Genomic DNA, 16205 nt, shown 5'->3' with positions numbered 1-16205 from the left:
CCGGGAACCATACAGCTAGAGGGACTGCACTCGACACCAGCTCTCCCAGTGGCCTAGAAATTTAGGAGGACACACACACACACACACACACACACACACACACACACACAGTAGAACATACAAAATTAATAACTGAATGAGTACATGAATGATTGAATGAATCCAGCATTCTTTTCTCTTAAGGGACATTTCCTAAACATCCCACAGAAAAGGAAAGGAGTAACAGGCACGGTTTGCGTCCAAGGATAATGACACTTAACTCAGGTTGCCGTAACTTGTACTTTTCCACTGATGCAGAAAAGGCCCTTTTGCCAGAGAATGTCCTTGGAGTGTTCGACATACTTTTCCTTCTGTTATTTAAGTCAAATGTATTTAATGTAAGCAATTTAGCTATGAGCTGGAATGTGTGATGAGTCTTTTAGCCTCGTGTGGAACCCACAGCATGAACTTCCCCAGTTTCAGCCCCACAGGTGTGCAAGCTGATGGGGGTTTTCTGTGGGGTGGTGGTTTTCAAAGTCCAGGCACTTGTCAGCAAGTTGGCTGGGAAAAGCTTGTCTGGGGGCTCAAAGGCCTTAAAGTTTGTTGCCCATGTGTTCATTCATTCATTCATTCACCAAATAGTTATTAAGCATTTACTATGGACACAGGTTAAACCAGATTTGTTTTTAATTTTTAATTTTTGTCTGTGTTGGGTCTTTGTTGCTGCACGCAGGCTTTCTCTAGTTGTGGCGAGCGGGGACTACTCTTCGTTGCAGTTTGCGGGCTTCTCATTGCAGTGACTTCTCGTTGCAGAGCATGGGCTCTAGGCGCGCGGACTTCAGTAGTTGTGGCACGCGGGCTTCAGTAGTTGCGGCTCACGGACTCTAGAGCACAGGCTCAGTAGTTGTGGCTCGTGGGCTTAGTTGCTCCGCGGCATGTGGGATCTTCCCGGACCAGGGCTTGAACTCGTGTCCCCTGCATTGGCAGGTGGATTCTTAACGACTGCGCCACCAGGGAAGCCTCAGGTATGTTTTGAGGATATAAAGATGGGACATACATCCACCAAAGACTCCAAACTTATTGAGTTCTCAAAATGTATTTATGTTGACAATCCAGTGTCAGTTGATTGATTCAACCCATTCAATCATTCAATCAATCAATTCAAGGAGTTTTTTGAACGTACATCAACAGAAATGTGGTATAACTGAGTTAATTCTTTAACTCAGTAAAAGTGGTGGAGTTTTTTTTTTTTTAAAAAAACTTCAGAGATTTTGTTTCTGGATTTGAATAGTTTGCATGTGCCTGTGTGTGCACATGTGCAAACACATTTAGACCTCACATGCCCTTCTGAGCCCAGTCTGGTCCCCTCCTGAGCGTTTGGTTCCTCTGTGCAGGGCTTTGGGGCCACGTCGTGTGCACCCAGTTTACACAAACACAGAGCCTTGGGAACTTGCTATCACCAAGTCTCTCTAACAGCTCTGTTGCCCCTTAAGTCTCCCTCACCCTGCGTTCCCCTTGAAGCAGGAAAAAGAGCACAAATTCCTAAGGCAATGTTGTTCCCAGGGAACACTTGCCATCTATCACTTCCCGCTGAAAAAATGTAAATATGTGCTGGCCAATAGTGGTGTTGTTTATTATCACAGGCTTCGATACGGATTTGAGTAGCAGCGGCTGCTGGCCGAGCATTACTGGCCAGTTCCCCTGGGAGGCTTTGCTGGGTGGGCAGACCTGGGGCTGGAAGCGAGGCCCAGGGCAAAGGCAGGAGCTCTTGCAGCTGAGAACGGCGGCGGGTCTTTGCCACCGAGGCTGCACATTGTCACGTGTCAGGGTGGAGCAGAGGCTGCTGCCACTCTGGAAGCGGGTTCTTGGAGGTGGTCCATGTTTTGCCTGGTTCCACACGATGCCCAGACACCTGGTCATTGGGGGTGGGATGGGAACGGACCAGTGTCATTGGTGTTGACCAGTGATGCAGATGGTGGTGGATTGTGGTGGTGTCGCTTGGAGCCTGGAGACCATCACTTACCTGGCTGAACGTTTCACTGGACCAGCTGTGCTTGCTTCCTGAGTGCACACCTGTGCTACCCAAGGAGCTTACACTTTGGGATCCTAGGTGCCCCCCAGCCCCACCACAGTCTGCCATCTGTGATGTCAAGAGGCAGACAGTTTTCCAGGTGGTGCAGGAAGAGGTAGCAGAAGCTCAGCCCTCTCTCCTCTGCTTGACCTGCCTGGGCCACGCAGTGTGACCTCTGTGGAACCCACAGCACAGAGGGGGTGGGGAGGCAGGCAGGTGGGGACTCCTGGACTTGGCTCTGGCCTTGGTGATTCAGCATCTTCAGCACCATTTTCCCATCTGTAAGTGGGGGTCACCAGCTCACCTCATGGAGCAATTGTGAGAAAAAATGAGGAGTCGGGTGCACTGCGCAGGCTCGGTGAAGTGCAGTTTTTAATGTTATTTCTGATGGCACGATGGTCCGTTCTGGAGAGGCGGGGAGAAGGGGTAGATGAGCAGACCCTGCCTGTAGTGAGGAGGGGGCAAAAGGCAGGAGCCCTAAAGTGCAGGCAGGTGAGGGCAGGAGTGAAGAGAAGAGGTGGGGCCTGGCCAGGCGGATCCAGGGCGCTGGGTGAATCCCTTCATAGCCAAAGGTCTAGGGGGTCTTGTCCTTTAGGTCAAAGTAAGAGCGTGGCGTCAGGAGGACCGCTTATAGGATTGAGTGCTCTTTCTAAAGTGTGGTGTGGGGAGAAAGGGAAGAAGGGTTCGTTTGAGCTGAAACAGCTCTGAGTGCTGTGTGTACAGCAGGTGAGAAATGTGACCATGAAAACAACTTGGTCTCTGTGCTCTGAGCTCCCAGTTAAGGAAACGGGCCCGACCGGCTTGGACATAAGTACCTGCACACTGGCAGACAGATGGGGACGCAGCAGCTTGGAGAAACCCAACGTAAGCAGAGGGCAGCAAGAGATCAGCCCTCGGAGCTCTGGTGTGGAAGGAAGACTGGAGGGCTCTGAGAAGCTTCATGAAGGAACGGGAGCTCTACGTTGAAAGATTTCTGGGCATGGATGCAATCAAGTGACTTGACTACAAGATTCCGCTGGCGAGGGACGTTTCTTTTTCTTCTGTTATGTTCTCAGTGGTGTTTATCATAGCTCTGTGCACACAGCAGGTACACAACAGACCGGTTTAATATGTGAATGGGTAAGCCTAATACAAAATGCATTTCTAAACCAAGTAATGGTCGAACTTGCTTTCAGAGAATGATGGGCTAGGATGGCAGAAAAGTGCTTAAGGATGTGTATTCTCTTTTTGGCCATTTCCCTCGTGGATTTCCAGGGAGCAGATTAGCTCTGCCCGCTCCGAGAAGGTCAGGGTCTCCTAGTGGTACCTGTTAGGGAGGTGCTTCCGTCTCCTTGGATATAACCCAGGGACACTATCAACTGCCTCTCAGCCAGACAAGCAAGCAGCTGGCACCTCTAGTGGCTGCAGGGCTTTAAACATGTAAGTGACATTCTTTGGAATATGTCTGTGTTACAGATGTGGACGAGTGTGCAACGGATTCCCACCAGTGCAACCCTACCCAGATTTGCATCAACACAGAAGGAGGGTATACCTGCTCCTGCACTGACGGCTATTGGCTGCTCGAAGGCCAGTGCTTAGGTAACAGCTCTGTGGGCTACACAGAAACTCTTGAGAGTTAATGCTTGTGTCGGGTATAGTGGAATGTGGGCATGGCTGGTAGTCTAAGGGCAGCGGGCTTTTCTTTGGGGGTGGGGGAGGCAGAAGGCTGTTGAGCTTACGCGTAGTACCACCCTTTAAAACCAGTTGCCACCATCACCGCATCACTGCATGTCATCATCAGAGTTTTTGAATGTACTTTTTAAGGGTTCATGTTTGATTCTACCTAGACCTTCTTTCTGCCTTTAGGAAGTTGATAACCAAGGCAGGAAGTGACAGAGGTGAGGGTTGTTCTGTCCCAATTAGAAATCATACCAAGAGAAGGGAACTCTTGCTTAGTCACAGAAATGTCCCAAGTCTCAAATGTGGATCAGCGGATTCTGGTATGATATCATCTCCTCCTAATACCCCATCACAGCCCCTACCCCACGCCCACCCCACTAGCTGTGGTCTTTTTTTAAGGAGTCAGTCAGCACCAATTGAGAATTTTGTCCCTTGCGGTTGGCACCGGCTATATGATCTCTCTGTTTATTTTTACTGGAGGGGTGTTTTCCTTTCTTCTCTAGTTTTTGGTTTCGCCAAGTGAATGAATTCATAGCAATCTCTAGCTGTCACTTCAGTTTCTCTTTGTAGGATGAGATTTCTTTGCTGTTTTCTTGGAAAAGCCCTACTAGTTTAAATCCTCTTTGACACTATTCTGTCTCCCGGAAGTCAGTCCTGGAGGAGCTGAGAAACAAATCCAAACAACATCATGGAAACAAACAAACAACTAGGTTCTTCCTTCCAGGTCTTTCTTGATTGAGACTGAGCTGAGGTCTCCTCTAGAGCCCTGTCCAAAGCATCCTGGGGTCTGACAAGCCAGCCTAGGCTTGACTTGGTTCCCCTTTCCAGGCACCAAAGAGCTGGCTGCACATGGGCATGTGTAAATATGATGATTGCTTTGCATTTTAACCAACCTCAGCTATTATGGAAAATTTGATGCCACTGATTTGAACATAAGCAGACCAGTGTGAGTTATTTGTATGGGAAGTCAGTATGTAGAATTTCAGAGCTGGAAGGGGTGTTAGATGTTATGTCATCCAACTTTTATAGAGTTGGAAACTGAGACTCAAAGAAGAGGAACGTGTTAGACAAAGTTAGAGTGAGTTGGTCTAAAATCTGTCTCCTGTTTCTCAGTCCAGTTTTTTCCACCACAAGAAGGTGCTAGAGAGAACCAGGTGACCAGGACATACAGGCCAGATTACAGAGACCTTGGGGCCAGGAAACCTCTCCCCATCTGAGTGTGGGCAGTAATTGGAACATTCCTCTACCGGGGTGGGGGGTTTTCTCTTCCACAGAGCATGAAGCTTTGGGAGGGATGCTCCTGGAGGCCTGACGTGGTGCCGCATGCATGGCCTGCTTACACTTTACATCCAAAGTGAAGACCTTTCCTCAGTATGGGCTAAACTCATGCCTTCTCTCAGCCAAACTCTTCTTTCTCTTTCAAAATGCAAATTCCATAGCCGTCCACCACCCGCTCTGTGCGACTTTGGAGGCATTGCTTTTGCAGAAAAATAAGGGGCTGGGAATCGCCTTTCTTCCAAGGTACCCCTAGGCAGAAGATGCCCTCTTTTCCCCCTGCTGCCTTCCTGGCTTGGGGACGTGCCCAACTGCACCCACGTAAGAGGTCAGGATCAGCAACTGTACGAGTCAATGTGCTTTATAAGCAGGAGCTGCATGGCACTTGGTGGGCAGTGGGGTGAGCCAGGTTAGAAGTGAGTGACTCAGAGATGAAACAGAATGACAAGGGCAGGGCACGGTTCCTGGGGAGGGCTGAACAATGAGTAAGGTGGAGATGAGGTCCTTTTTGGCAGTAGGTGGTAGAAACCAGGCACAGAGACAAGTTCTGAGCTGGCCTTTGGAGCCCTTGGTGGACCCTGGCTCCAAAGGAAGTGGGGTACCAGAGGGGGAACATTTAGGGGGAGGTGAGGATGAAATAAGCACCAGTTATAGCTATAGTCAGGTGAGACTCGGTCCCCACCTGGAGGCTTCATTCGAAACACCCTATCCTGCAGGAGTGAATTCTCCAGCTGTCAGCCCGTCAGCCCATCAGCTTGGGGTATTAAGAAGTGCTTTCCCAATGACGTCAGCCTCCCTGTTGACTGGTACATGTCAGCCTGGCTCTGTGAAAAGGAACCATTCACCCACATAGCTGCTTGCTCAGGAAAGGCCAATCATGGCTTGCAAGAGGTGTGTTTATCCAGAGTTTTATGTCCACTCTGCTACAAGGAGGAGCTCCAAGGCCAACTCCAGCATCCTTGTGTTCCTGGATTCATAGGTCTCCAGACCACAGTGCTACCCAGCTTGACCTGGCCTACACTCACTCTTGTTCCTGACAGCTGGACATATCCATTATTAGTGGAGCTGGCAAAGAGCCTACAGGAGCCAGGCTATGGATACCTCTTACACTTTAAGCCAACTTGTCCCTTTCCAGGGCAATGACACGTTTAAGTAGAATCTTAGGGTGACTCTTGGTGTTGGATAAACCTTAGCGTTAAATCTTAGATTTGCATAAAATCTTAGAGGCCATCTTGACCAATGTTCCACTCTAAGCAGAAATTTCTTCTACAACTTTCAATATAGGTTCAGGTGTTCATAGCACTGAGATGGGTCAGGGAGGATGGTAGAGAGATTGAGCCCGGAATCCAGAGGGTGTCACCATCCCTGACACTTCGTAGGTGCTGTTGTTGTGTTAGTTCCGCTGTGCTTCCCTTTGTGATGCTGATCCAGAAGAGACAGGCAGTAATGATGCTGGGGTGGCATCGGTGATTGAGAAGAAAACATATCTTACCTTGCTTGCAATTCTGTTTCCAGACATAGATGAATGTCGCTACGGCTACTGCCAGCAGCTGTGTGCGAATGTTCCTGGATCTTATTCCTGTACGTGCAACCCTGGTTTCACCCTCAACGAGGATGGAAGGTCTTGCCAAGGTATGTGATGTGATTGACAACTTGAACACAATGTGAAACCCTAGATGCTGTCTTCTTCAGAGTCTGACAGTTTACGTTGGTGGGAAACACTGTTGTTAAAGTGTATTTCCACTCATTGTCACTGCCTGCCCATCCCATTGTTTACGGAAACCTGAGATCCTAACTGAGGTTATGTGAAACATGTCAGAATGTCCTCAGTATCGCTGAAATTAGAACCACAGTCATCCACCAGCTGGGAGCTTATGATTTCATGGATTTGCTTCTCTCTATGTATCTGCTATCCACAAGTAGCCTTGCCAGCTTTTTTGGCCAACCTGAAATGTTCTCACATGTCCTAGAGCCTGGGTTCAATTCCTGAGGCCCAAAGAGAGATGAGGAAAGAGGGCTCCTGATTCTGGATGAATTGTGAAATATTCAGGTACACTCTATGCGGGGTTTTCGCGGGCGACTTTGATGCCTCTCCGTACAGTTTCCCCTCACCCGTGTTAGGAGGGCCTGTTATTTAGCAGAGCGTCCGGAGGTGGTGGTCGCTTCCCCTACAGCCCAGCATTCCCCGCAGTAACAGAATGAAAGAAACAAAGGCATTTTCCGACTTTCACATGATCGCTTCAAATACTGATAAGTAAGAAAAACAAGTTACAGGTCTATTGCCTCCATCTGAAGGCTTCTTCTGCTCAGGAAGTGAGTGGGGGACTTAAGACCCAAGAATTAGTGCAAGTCCTGCCTGGCCTCAAGCTCCCCGCCCCCAGCCGGCTGCCCGGGCCTCCAGGCCCTGGCAGCTGCCCCATCCAGGGTGGAGGCAGCGCCGGAGACTCAGAATGAGGTCTTTGTTTGGAGCCTGTCACCAGGTTTTGCAGGATCCATTTCCTTGTCACACCATTTGAGGTCTGGCTGGCAGGCTCCTGGCCAGCTACTTGGAGGATATTATGTCTCCATTAGTTTAATCGTATCTAAATCATTGGGTAAACAGGAAGGCATCAGCGTTAAAGAGTTGGATCCTGGATTCTTTCTAAGTCTCTCTTCCAAAGTTGGTTCTGCTGCTTGTTCCAAGAAGTCTCGACTGTGTTCCTCTCGCCAGGAGAACTCATTTTCTTTCGAGAGCAGAGCCTGGGCTGGGAGGTTGAGGGAGCTGATAGAGCAGGAAGCAGGCGCCTGGCTCCTTTGCTGCTGTGATAAGCGGCTTAGAGCAGATGCAGGCTTCTCTGTGCCAGGGCTGGATGCTCGAGTTGCCAGCCCAGGTTTTCCCCCAGCGCCCACTAAGGAACAGCCACGCACAGAAGAGCCAAAAGGCCCATGTGTCCTTCAGGGACCGGCCTTTGACGAGGAACAGTTAACATACCTCTCAGTGCCAAGTCCAGCAGTGTGATTAAGCAGCAGGCACAGCATCCAGGCCTGCACACTGGGCACTTGGCCTCTGGGATATTGCATCAGCAGGGCCCACGGCAACACAGGATGTTATATACTCTGGCGAGCTTTTGTATTCCTAACACCTCAAGCAAGGAAGAGTGCTTTGCCCTCCCTCTTCAAAGCATTGTCACGTTTGTTCATTTCACTGAACTCCAACAATAACCTTATGAGGTAGGCAGGGCAGATGAGGAAATCAAGGATCAGAAAGGTTAAGCAACTTGGCCAGAGTCACACAGCTCTGAGATGAGTGTAGAACCAAGGATCCAGCTTTCCTGTCCAGCAAGTCGGAGTGGGATGCAGTCTTCTCCCAAAGGACTCCAAAGGGCATTTGGGCACGTGTGCATGCCGGGACTGGCAGGAGAGGGCAGCCAGGGCCCCAGGGGGCAGAAGCGCAAGCAGCTGAGAGCTGTGAGAGGGTGGGCCGTAAGCTCATTCATCTTGCATGGCCAGCATCCGGCCGGAAGCCGAGGACTGCAGCCCTTGATGCTCATTAATGCTGTTCTGCCTGAACTTGCACTCGACGGCCTGGCACCACGACATTTTCCTGGCCTCCTGGGTGGACAGCCTCTAGACTCCCATTGGGCACCAGTGGAGACTGGTATCTCACTGGACCCTCCATGCATGGCCATTTGTTTTTTCTCTCCCTTCTGAAAGTTTCAAAGATGCCAGGAAGCAGGAGCTGTGTGGGCATGGGATTGCCCTCTTCTTTAAGAAAAACTTCTCAAGCCACTTACCTTTTAGCTCTGAAAGCCCTCAAATCTCTGGTAAGAGTCTCCAGAGGTTGACCTGAACTTTGAAGGGGATAGAAATTCTCTCAGCTGGAACTTTGGTCATTGCCCTGTGGAGCGTGGCAGCGGGACGGGGGACCTCAGAACGGGTCAGCTGGTGCCATTGTGCACAGGGGCTCCCTCCCTCCGAGCTGTGCGGAATGAATCTTGGGTATTGTGGAAAGACCCCTGACTTATGTCCCAGTTTCAACTGTGCCCTTGTTAGCTTGGGGACTTGGGCACATCTCTCAACCTCAAAACAGAGGTAAACATCTTCGTTGACGTATAATTGACGTAAAGTGAACTGCACTACTAAAGGTACATGATTTCATGCACTTTGACTTATGTATACCCCCACGAAACTATCACCACCTCAAGATAATGAATATTCCATCACTCCTTAAAGTTTCCTTGTGCGCCTCTGTGGTCTTCTCCTTATTCTACTGAACTTGTAACATGGGGTGATGGTCCTGAAACAGGGCTGTAAGTATCCTGTGAGTGTGAGATCCTTTTGTAATAATCAGTGACATTATTTCTGTCTAACTGTCTTAGTCAGCTCAGGCTGCCATGACAAAATACCATAAACTGGGTGGCTTAAACAACAGAAATTTATTTTCTCACGGGGGGGGAGGCTGAAAGTCCAAGGTTAAGGTGCCAGCATGGTTGGGTGCTTGTGAGGCTTCTCTTCCTGGCTCGTAGGTGGCCGCCTTCTCCCTATGTCTCACATGGCAGAAATAACAAGAGCAAGCTCTCTCGTGCTTCTTTTTTATAAGGGCACTAATCCCATCATGAGGGCCCCACCCTATGAATTCATTTAACCTAAATTACCTCCTAAAGGCCCCACCTCCAAATATCATCACATTTGGGGGTGAGGGTTTCAGCTTATGAATTTTGGAGGGGACACCATTCAGCCCACAGCAATAATGAATAGAGTTATCATTTAAATTGTCATGATTATTTACCTCTTTACCTGAAACTTCAAAGTCAATGGAGGTGAGGGAAGAGCTAATTGGAGATGAATTCAGTCAGTCATGGGAAAGAGCAGATGTTGCCTAGAAATTCCTGTTGGTGAGCCTTGGAGAGTGGACTTCCTAGGAGGTGTATACGTGTACATGTGTATACATGTATATGATATGTATACATGACATTTCCACCCTTCCCAGCTTGCAACCCCAGAAGCGACGTATGAATGGAGGCCCTGGTTCTTCACTGAACACTTTGGGGTCTGAGCTCTGTATCTGATTGGTCCTAGATGGAGATCCTGTGGATCTGGTCTCCTAGTGGTAGTAATTTTGTTGCTGGTGCATTTTACTGCCTGGTTAGTACAAATGTTCTGTTGTGGGAATAGTCAGTGATGTGCTTTGGTTTTCCACAGACGTGAACGAGTGTGCAACTGAGAACCCCTGCGTGCAAACCTGCGTCAACACCTATGGCTCTTTCATCTGCCGCTGCGACCCGGGATATGAACTTGAGGATGATGGAGTTCATTGCAGTGGTAATGGGCTTGGCGTTGGAGACTTCCACCTGTACTAGGGGCACAGGGGCGGGGGCTTTCTTCACAGGTGTTTCCTCTCATTTCCCAGACACATCTCCAGTTTGGGACATTTTCCAGTGCAGTGGGTCACAACCACACAAAACAGAGATGAGTCACTTCCCGAAAGGTGGAGTGCAGTCCCATGTCCTTGTCATTTGACCCTTAGTGCAAAAATCAGTGGAGCTACTTTTTAGGGTCTGACGTGACGTTGAAGAGGAAAAGGAGTTGCCTAATATTGCATGTTGGGTTGAGTTATCTGTCCTCGCCCAGCACTGAGTCAAGTCTTGGGGATAGTGCAGAGAGTACTAATAGAATAATAGCAGAAATAAGAGCAAGTCTCACAGGGTAGGGTTGGGAGGGGGAGTGTTGAATGAATGAGACTGTGTATGTAAACTATTAAAATCTCTACAATCAGTGCCTAGCTCCAGGCCTGGCACACTGCGAGCATGCAATAACTAGTTTGCAAATCAACTAATGAATGATTGGATGTTGAATGAGTAAAATCTTAATTTGTTGTGAAAACATAGATGGCTCAGTTGACCTTTCGCAAATTCCTTCCAAGCCCAAGAAGCTATGACTCTGCCCAAGCTAGCGTATGGACACTATTATAACTTTCTTAGAAACGTGTAAACTCTTGTAAACTCCTTGAGAATAGAGGCAGCATCTTACTCATATCTGTTCCTGTAGCATCCTGCACAGAGACATATACAGCTCATCTTTTGCTTAATTTTTCCTTCTTTTCTTTCTTGCCCTATTTCTTTGTAAATGTTGAATTAAACTCTATTCCATCCACTTTTCGCATCATCAGCAGTTGTAAACGAGCACAATACAAATTAATGATGCTTCCCTGTATTTTTCACAATGAGTGGGCCATACCCGAGGGTGTGAAAATCTTTTTGTCCTCCAGAGTGGAAAGTTTCCTAATCCTGGGTTTCATGAATGGGACTTGTGTAATAGCTTCACTTCGGACTGGAGTGTTCTAGGGACAGAATTCTCTGAAACAAATGAACACTTCTCCCCAGGGCCAGAAAAGCCAGAGCTGCAAGTAGGCAGTTACAGAGAGCCTTAGATCGATTAAATGTCAGTCCCAGAAACAGCCATAAAATACCCTCAGTCATGAAAAGCTACTTTCTTCCTAGATTTCACCGCCCGCCCCCTTCCTCCTGCCATGGCACTCCTTTGGGGAATCTGGACCAAGGAACTAAAAGGTGGAAAGTTTAGCATTATGAGATGGGATTATTCATTTTTGGAGAATTGTCTGCCCATCCACAGATGGTTATTGGGCACCTGCGCAGGAGGTATGGGAGAGCGACTGTGGAGTCAGACGGAGCCAAGTTCAAAGTCTGGTTCTCCTGTTTAGTACTTTCCCTGGCCAAGTCACTTCCTGAGCCTCAGTTTCCCCATTTGTTACAAAACAAACCAACAAACCAACACCTTCACAGGGTGCTCATAAAGATTAAATGAGCTGTAGTAACTAAGCGTCATTATGCGTTAACTTACTTTCTCTAAGTGTAGGTGTAAGGGACTTTACGCTTTTCAAGAAGCCGTCCTTGGTGGTTTGGCAAAGGTTTTCAGTTGACTCACTTTAACCAAAATGGCCGTCTTCTGCACGCTCACCACGATGCCCACTTTCTTGTCCACTGCGGGCTTTAGGGCTGTGGCCCAGGAGTAGGCAGGGATGTTTTCAGGGAGTTTGCTGTCTGTCCCCTCCTATTTACTGCCTTTCTGTGCTGCTTGTTTCGCCCCCAGGAACTGTTACCTTCACTGTGTTATCCCAGCTGGTGGGGCCCCTCCGTGCAGCCCCAGACCCTTCCTAGCCGTGTCCCTTAGAGATTTGCTAAGTGAGCTGACCCTGGAAACCATGGTGGGTTGTCATGTGCATGCGTGAAAATGGCCTCATGTGGGCTCGCTGCCAGAACCAGCCTTGTATTTCAGCTTTTGTATTTCAAGTGGAGGATGGAGCCACAGCCCTTAGTAAAGTCTGGGGATTTTGACCAAGATAAACTGAGCGGGTCTGTTAGGTGGAGGTGGGTGCTACCCTCTCCATCTGCACTGGGGCTAGCCCCGCTCAGGGGATTTCCCAACCCTAGGACTCCCCAGATCCACCAGTTTGAAGTCCTGAGCGTGATTTACATTTAGGGAGACATTATGGCACTGTGCTGACGAGTGTAGGATCTGGAGGGCCGCTGGCTGGGTTCAAATCCCAGCTTTCCTGCTTACTCAGTATCAGGAAATTTAGTTAAGTTACCTAACTTCTGTGAGCCTCCATTTTCTCTCTGTAAGGTGTGGTTAGTAATTGCACCTCCTTCTAGGGCCCAAGTGAGGATTAAAGAAAATGAGGCATGTAAAGCATCTAAGCCAGGGCTTGGTACATAGCAGCTCTCAGGAAATGACAGCTTTTACCACTGCTTCTACTAAAGGTATGAATGGAATCTACAAGTTTAAGGGAAATAAGCAGGACACTCTCTGTTAGGTTGGCTGGGGCCAAGACCAGACTCTCTGAGGCTCCCGGGGAGCTGGAGGCGGGCAGGACAGAGCAGATCTGACTCACTGAGTGTGAGTTTGGTTTTTTTTTTTAATATCTTTATTGGAGTATAATTGCTTTACAATGTTGTGTTAGTTTCTGCTTTATAACGAAGTGAATCAGCTGTACATATATCCCCGTATCTCCTCCCTCTTGCGTCTCCCTCCCACCCTCCCTATCATTTAAATTTTCAAATCAGCCTCCCAATTCTGCTGGCTCATAACCTGTCGCCCAAAGGCCCCTGGGAGAAAAGGGAAGGAGTTTTTCCCTCTCGAATGTGAGAGACGTCAGGCATGTAACACCTGGAATTATCAGATGGTGGAGAAGGAGCCTCACGTGCGCTGACACCCTCTCTGGGTGATTCCAGAGAGCAATCTGAGGACACATCACATGGGGAAAACAGAGAAAGCAAGTTTTCGGGAAACAACAAATGAAAGAAAAACATGTTTTCTTTGGCGTACTTATCGCATGAGGCTCAAATGGGGGCTCTGTTGCCAAACGCTGTGTGTGATGAAGAGTTGGCTTTTCTGGAACGCCTGCTTCTGCATCAGCGGCCACAGTGTAAAAGTTCTATGGCTCCCCCTTCACGTCCCCACCTCTGCGGCTGGAGAGTTGGCCCAGGACCAGGTCCCACGTCCCAGGGATCACCTGAGGCAGGAGGGCCACCCCATGCCACTGCAGTTTTCTCTTTCAAGGAGGATTTTGGACACAATGAAGTTGTTTTTGTTTGTTTGGTTTGTTTGTTTTTTAAATGTAATTTTTTTATTTTTAAACCCCACATTTGTTTATTTTTGCCTGTGTTTGGTCTTCGTTTCTGTGCGAGGGCTTTCTCTAGGTGTGGCAAGTGGGGGCCCACTCTTCATCGCGGTGCGGTGCGCGGTCCTCTCACTATCCCGGCCTCTCTTGTTGCGGAGCACAGGCTCCAGACGCGCAGGCTCAGTAGTTGTGGCGCACGGGCCTAGTTGCTCCGCGGCATGTGGGATCTTCCCAGACCAGGGCTTGAACCCATGTCCCCTGCATTGGCAGGCAGATTCTCAACCACTGCGCCACCAGGGAAGCCCTGTTTGCTTTTTCTAAAAGATTTTTTTGATGTGGACCATTTCTAAAGTCTTTATTGAATTTGTTACAATATTGCTTCTGTTTTATGTTTTGGTTTTTTGGCCGGGAGGCATGTGGGATCTTAGCTCCCCGACCAGGGATCAAACCCTTACCCCGTACATTGGAAGGCGAAGTCTTAACCACTGGACCACCAGGGAAGTCCCTGGAGTTTTAATATAATTCACACCCCCTGGCCTTCTGGAGATGTCCCTTTTAGTTGTGATTTTAGGAATAATATTGTTTCTCAACTTGCAGGGGATTAGAGGGGAGTTAGCCCTGGTAAAGTTGCCCTTTCAGAAGACTGGGGCCAGTGAATGTTTTTAGGTCTGGGGGAAGAGCTCTGCACCCAGAAAACTCCAGCAGGCAAACAAATCTCACCTCCAGAGGTGGAGGGTGGATTCACCTATACAGCAAAAATGAGCCAGTGATGAGTAGATGATGTAGCTGAGCCAGAGGCAAAGGGTGTTAGAAGCTTGATGGAGACAGATTTCAGCTCCATGTAGGAGAGAATTTTCTAACAATTAGAGCTGTCCAAATAGCAATGGGCAGCCTTGATAGGTAGTGAGCTCCCCATCACCAGAAGTGTTCAAGAAGTGAATTAGCAACTTCTTGGCAGTAAAGCTATCCTATGTGTCAGGAGAGTGTGGAAGCTGGAATAAATAAAGCTGGAATAGCACTAAGCTCTCATCCCTGGGTAGTCTGTGATTATAAGTAGCAGGTGTAACTTGTCTCTCCCAGATATGGACGAGTGCAGCTTCTCTGAGTTCCTCTGCCAACATGAGTGTGTGAACCAGCCTGGCACATACTTCTGCTCCTGCCCAGCTGGCTACATCCTGCTGGATGACAACCGAAGCTGCCAGGGTAAGGCTGTTCAGAGGGACCTGGCTGTTCAGAGGGGAGGTGTGAGGTGGGGCTGGCTCGGGGGGGTCACCTGGATGTCTTCACCTGGGGAAGGTGGCAGAGGTGAGGGTGTGAGTGGGCGCTGGTGACTCCCAGAGTGGCAGGCTTTGGGCAGGATGCCAGGGTTGGTGCCTTCCTGCCCTGCAATCCATCCTTTGGCCTCAGAAAGGACAAGGCCACTCTCGCTTCTGGAATGAACTCTGGAGATACAGGTGGCTGGTTATGCCTTCCCAGGCAGATCTCTGCGGCCCCTCTGGGGACTGCTCCAGACCCGACCAGGACATCTTATGGCCTGGCCCTGGTCCATGAGCAGGTTTTCTCATGGCCCCTGCAGGGAAGCCTGGTCAGCTTTTCTCTACTGACTTCCTAGAGAATGGATGCTGGGGATACCTCTCACCTCTGACTGCTGTATCCCTCCAAGGGTCAGGACCCCAGGCTGTGAAAGGGGTGGATCTCCTCCAGATTGGCTGTTTGAGATGATTTCCCTCCCGTGCTCCACTCACTGGGGCAAGTGGAGAAGGCTGGTAGCTGAGCAACAGATCATTTTCAGCTCCTTGAACCTACCTAACCCAAACACTAAGCAAGAATTCTCCACACAGCAATGCCGGGCAGTAGAAATATATTGTGAGCTACAAATGTGAGCCACATATGTAATTTAAAATGTCCTAGTAACATGTCCTAGTCACATTAAAACAGTAAAAAGAAACAGGTAAAATTAATTTTAAGAACATATTTTATTTATGCAATATATCCAAAATATTACCATTCCACTATGTACTCAATATAAAAATTATTGATAAGATATTTTACATTCTTTGGTTTCACTAAGTCGTCAAAATCTGGTATACAGTTTCCACGCAACAGCACATCTCGGTTTGGACTAGCCACATTTCAAGGGCTCAGTGACCACGTGTGGCCAGTGGCTGCCTTATCGGCTAGCATAGCTCTACAGAAAGACCCAGGCAGCCGCCCCCCACCCCATTCCCACCCATCTGGCCTGTGACCTTCACCTTGGAAGTGCTGCCTGGCTTCAGCCTCTTGTCTACCGTGCATTTCAGACATCAATGAGTGTGAGCACAGAAACCACACGTGCATCCTGCAGCAGACTTGCTACAATTTGCAAGGGGGCTTCAAGTGCATTGACCCCATCCGCTGCGAGGAGCCTTATCTGCGGATCAGCGATAAGTAAGTCATGGCTTCCCCTGGGAAATGGGAACATGGTGAGGGGCCTGGTTCAGAAGGCTGCCAGTGTGGTGTAAAGGAAAGTGTACCTCCAGGACATTGGGAGACCTGGCCTACTGCCTACTACACAACACACACACACACACACACACACACACACACACACACACACACACA

General features: G+C 48.8%; 1 protein-coding gene across 1 annotated transcript in view; it reads left to right on the top strand.

Annotated features, from left to right (window-relative positions):
* FBLN5 (fibulin 5) overlaps nt 1-16205 on the top strand; it is an 85618-nt gene that overhangs the window by 56032 nt on the left and 13381 nt on the right. The window contains exons 5-9 of the mRNA XM_007454705.1: nt 3506-3628; nt 6500-6616; nt 10166-10285; nt 14685-14807; nt 15905-16031. Of these exons, the coding sequence (XP_007454767.1) occupies nt 3506-3628; nt 6500-6616; nt 10166-10285; nt 14685-14807; nt 15905-16031 (610 nt within the window). The remainder of the gene's footprint in view (nt 1-3505; nt 3629-6499; nt 6617-10165; nt 10286-14684; nt 14808-15904; nt 16032-16205) is intronic.

Source organism: Lipotes vexillifer, unplaced genomic scaffold (assembly GCF_000442215.2).
Source record: "Lipotes vexillifer unplaced genomic scaffold, Lipotes_vexillifer_v1.1 scaffold1126, whole genome shotgun sequence".
Classification (NCBI taxonomy): Eukaryota; Metazoa; Chordata; class Mammalia; order Artiodactyla; family Lipotidae; genus Lipotes; species Lipotes vexillifer.
Note: the sequence above shows the minus strand (reverse complement) of the source record. Positions and strands in the feature narration are given on the sequence as shown.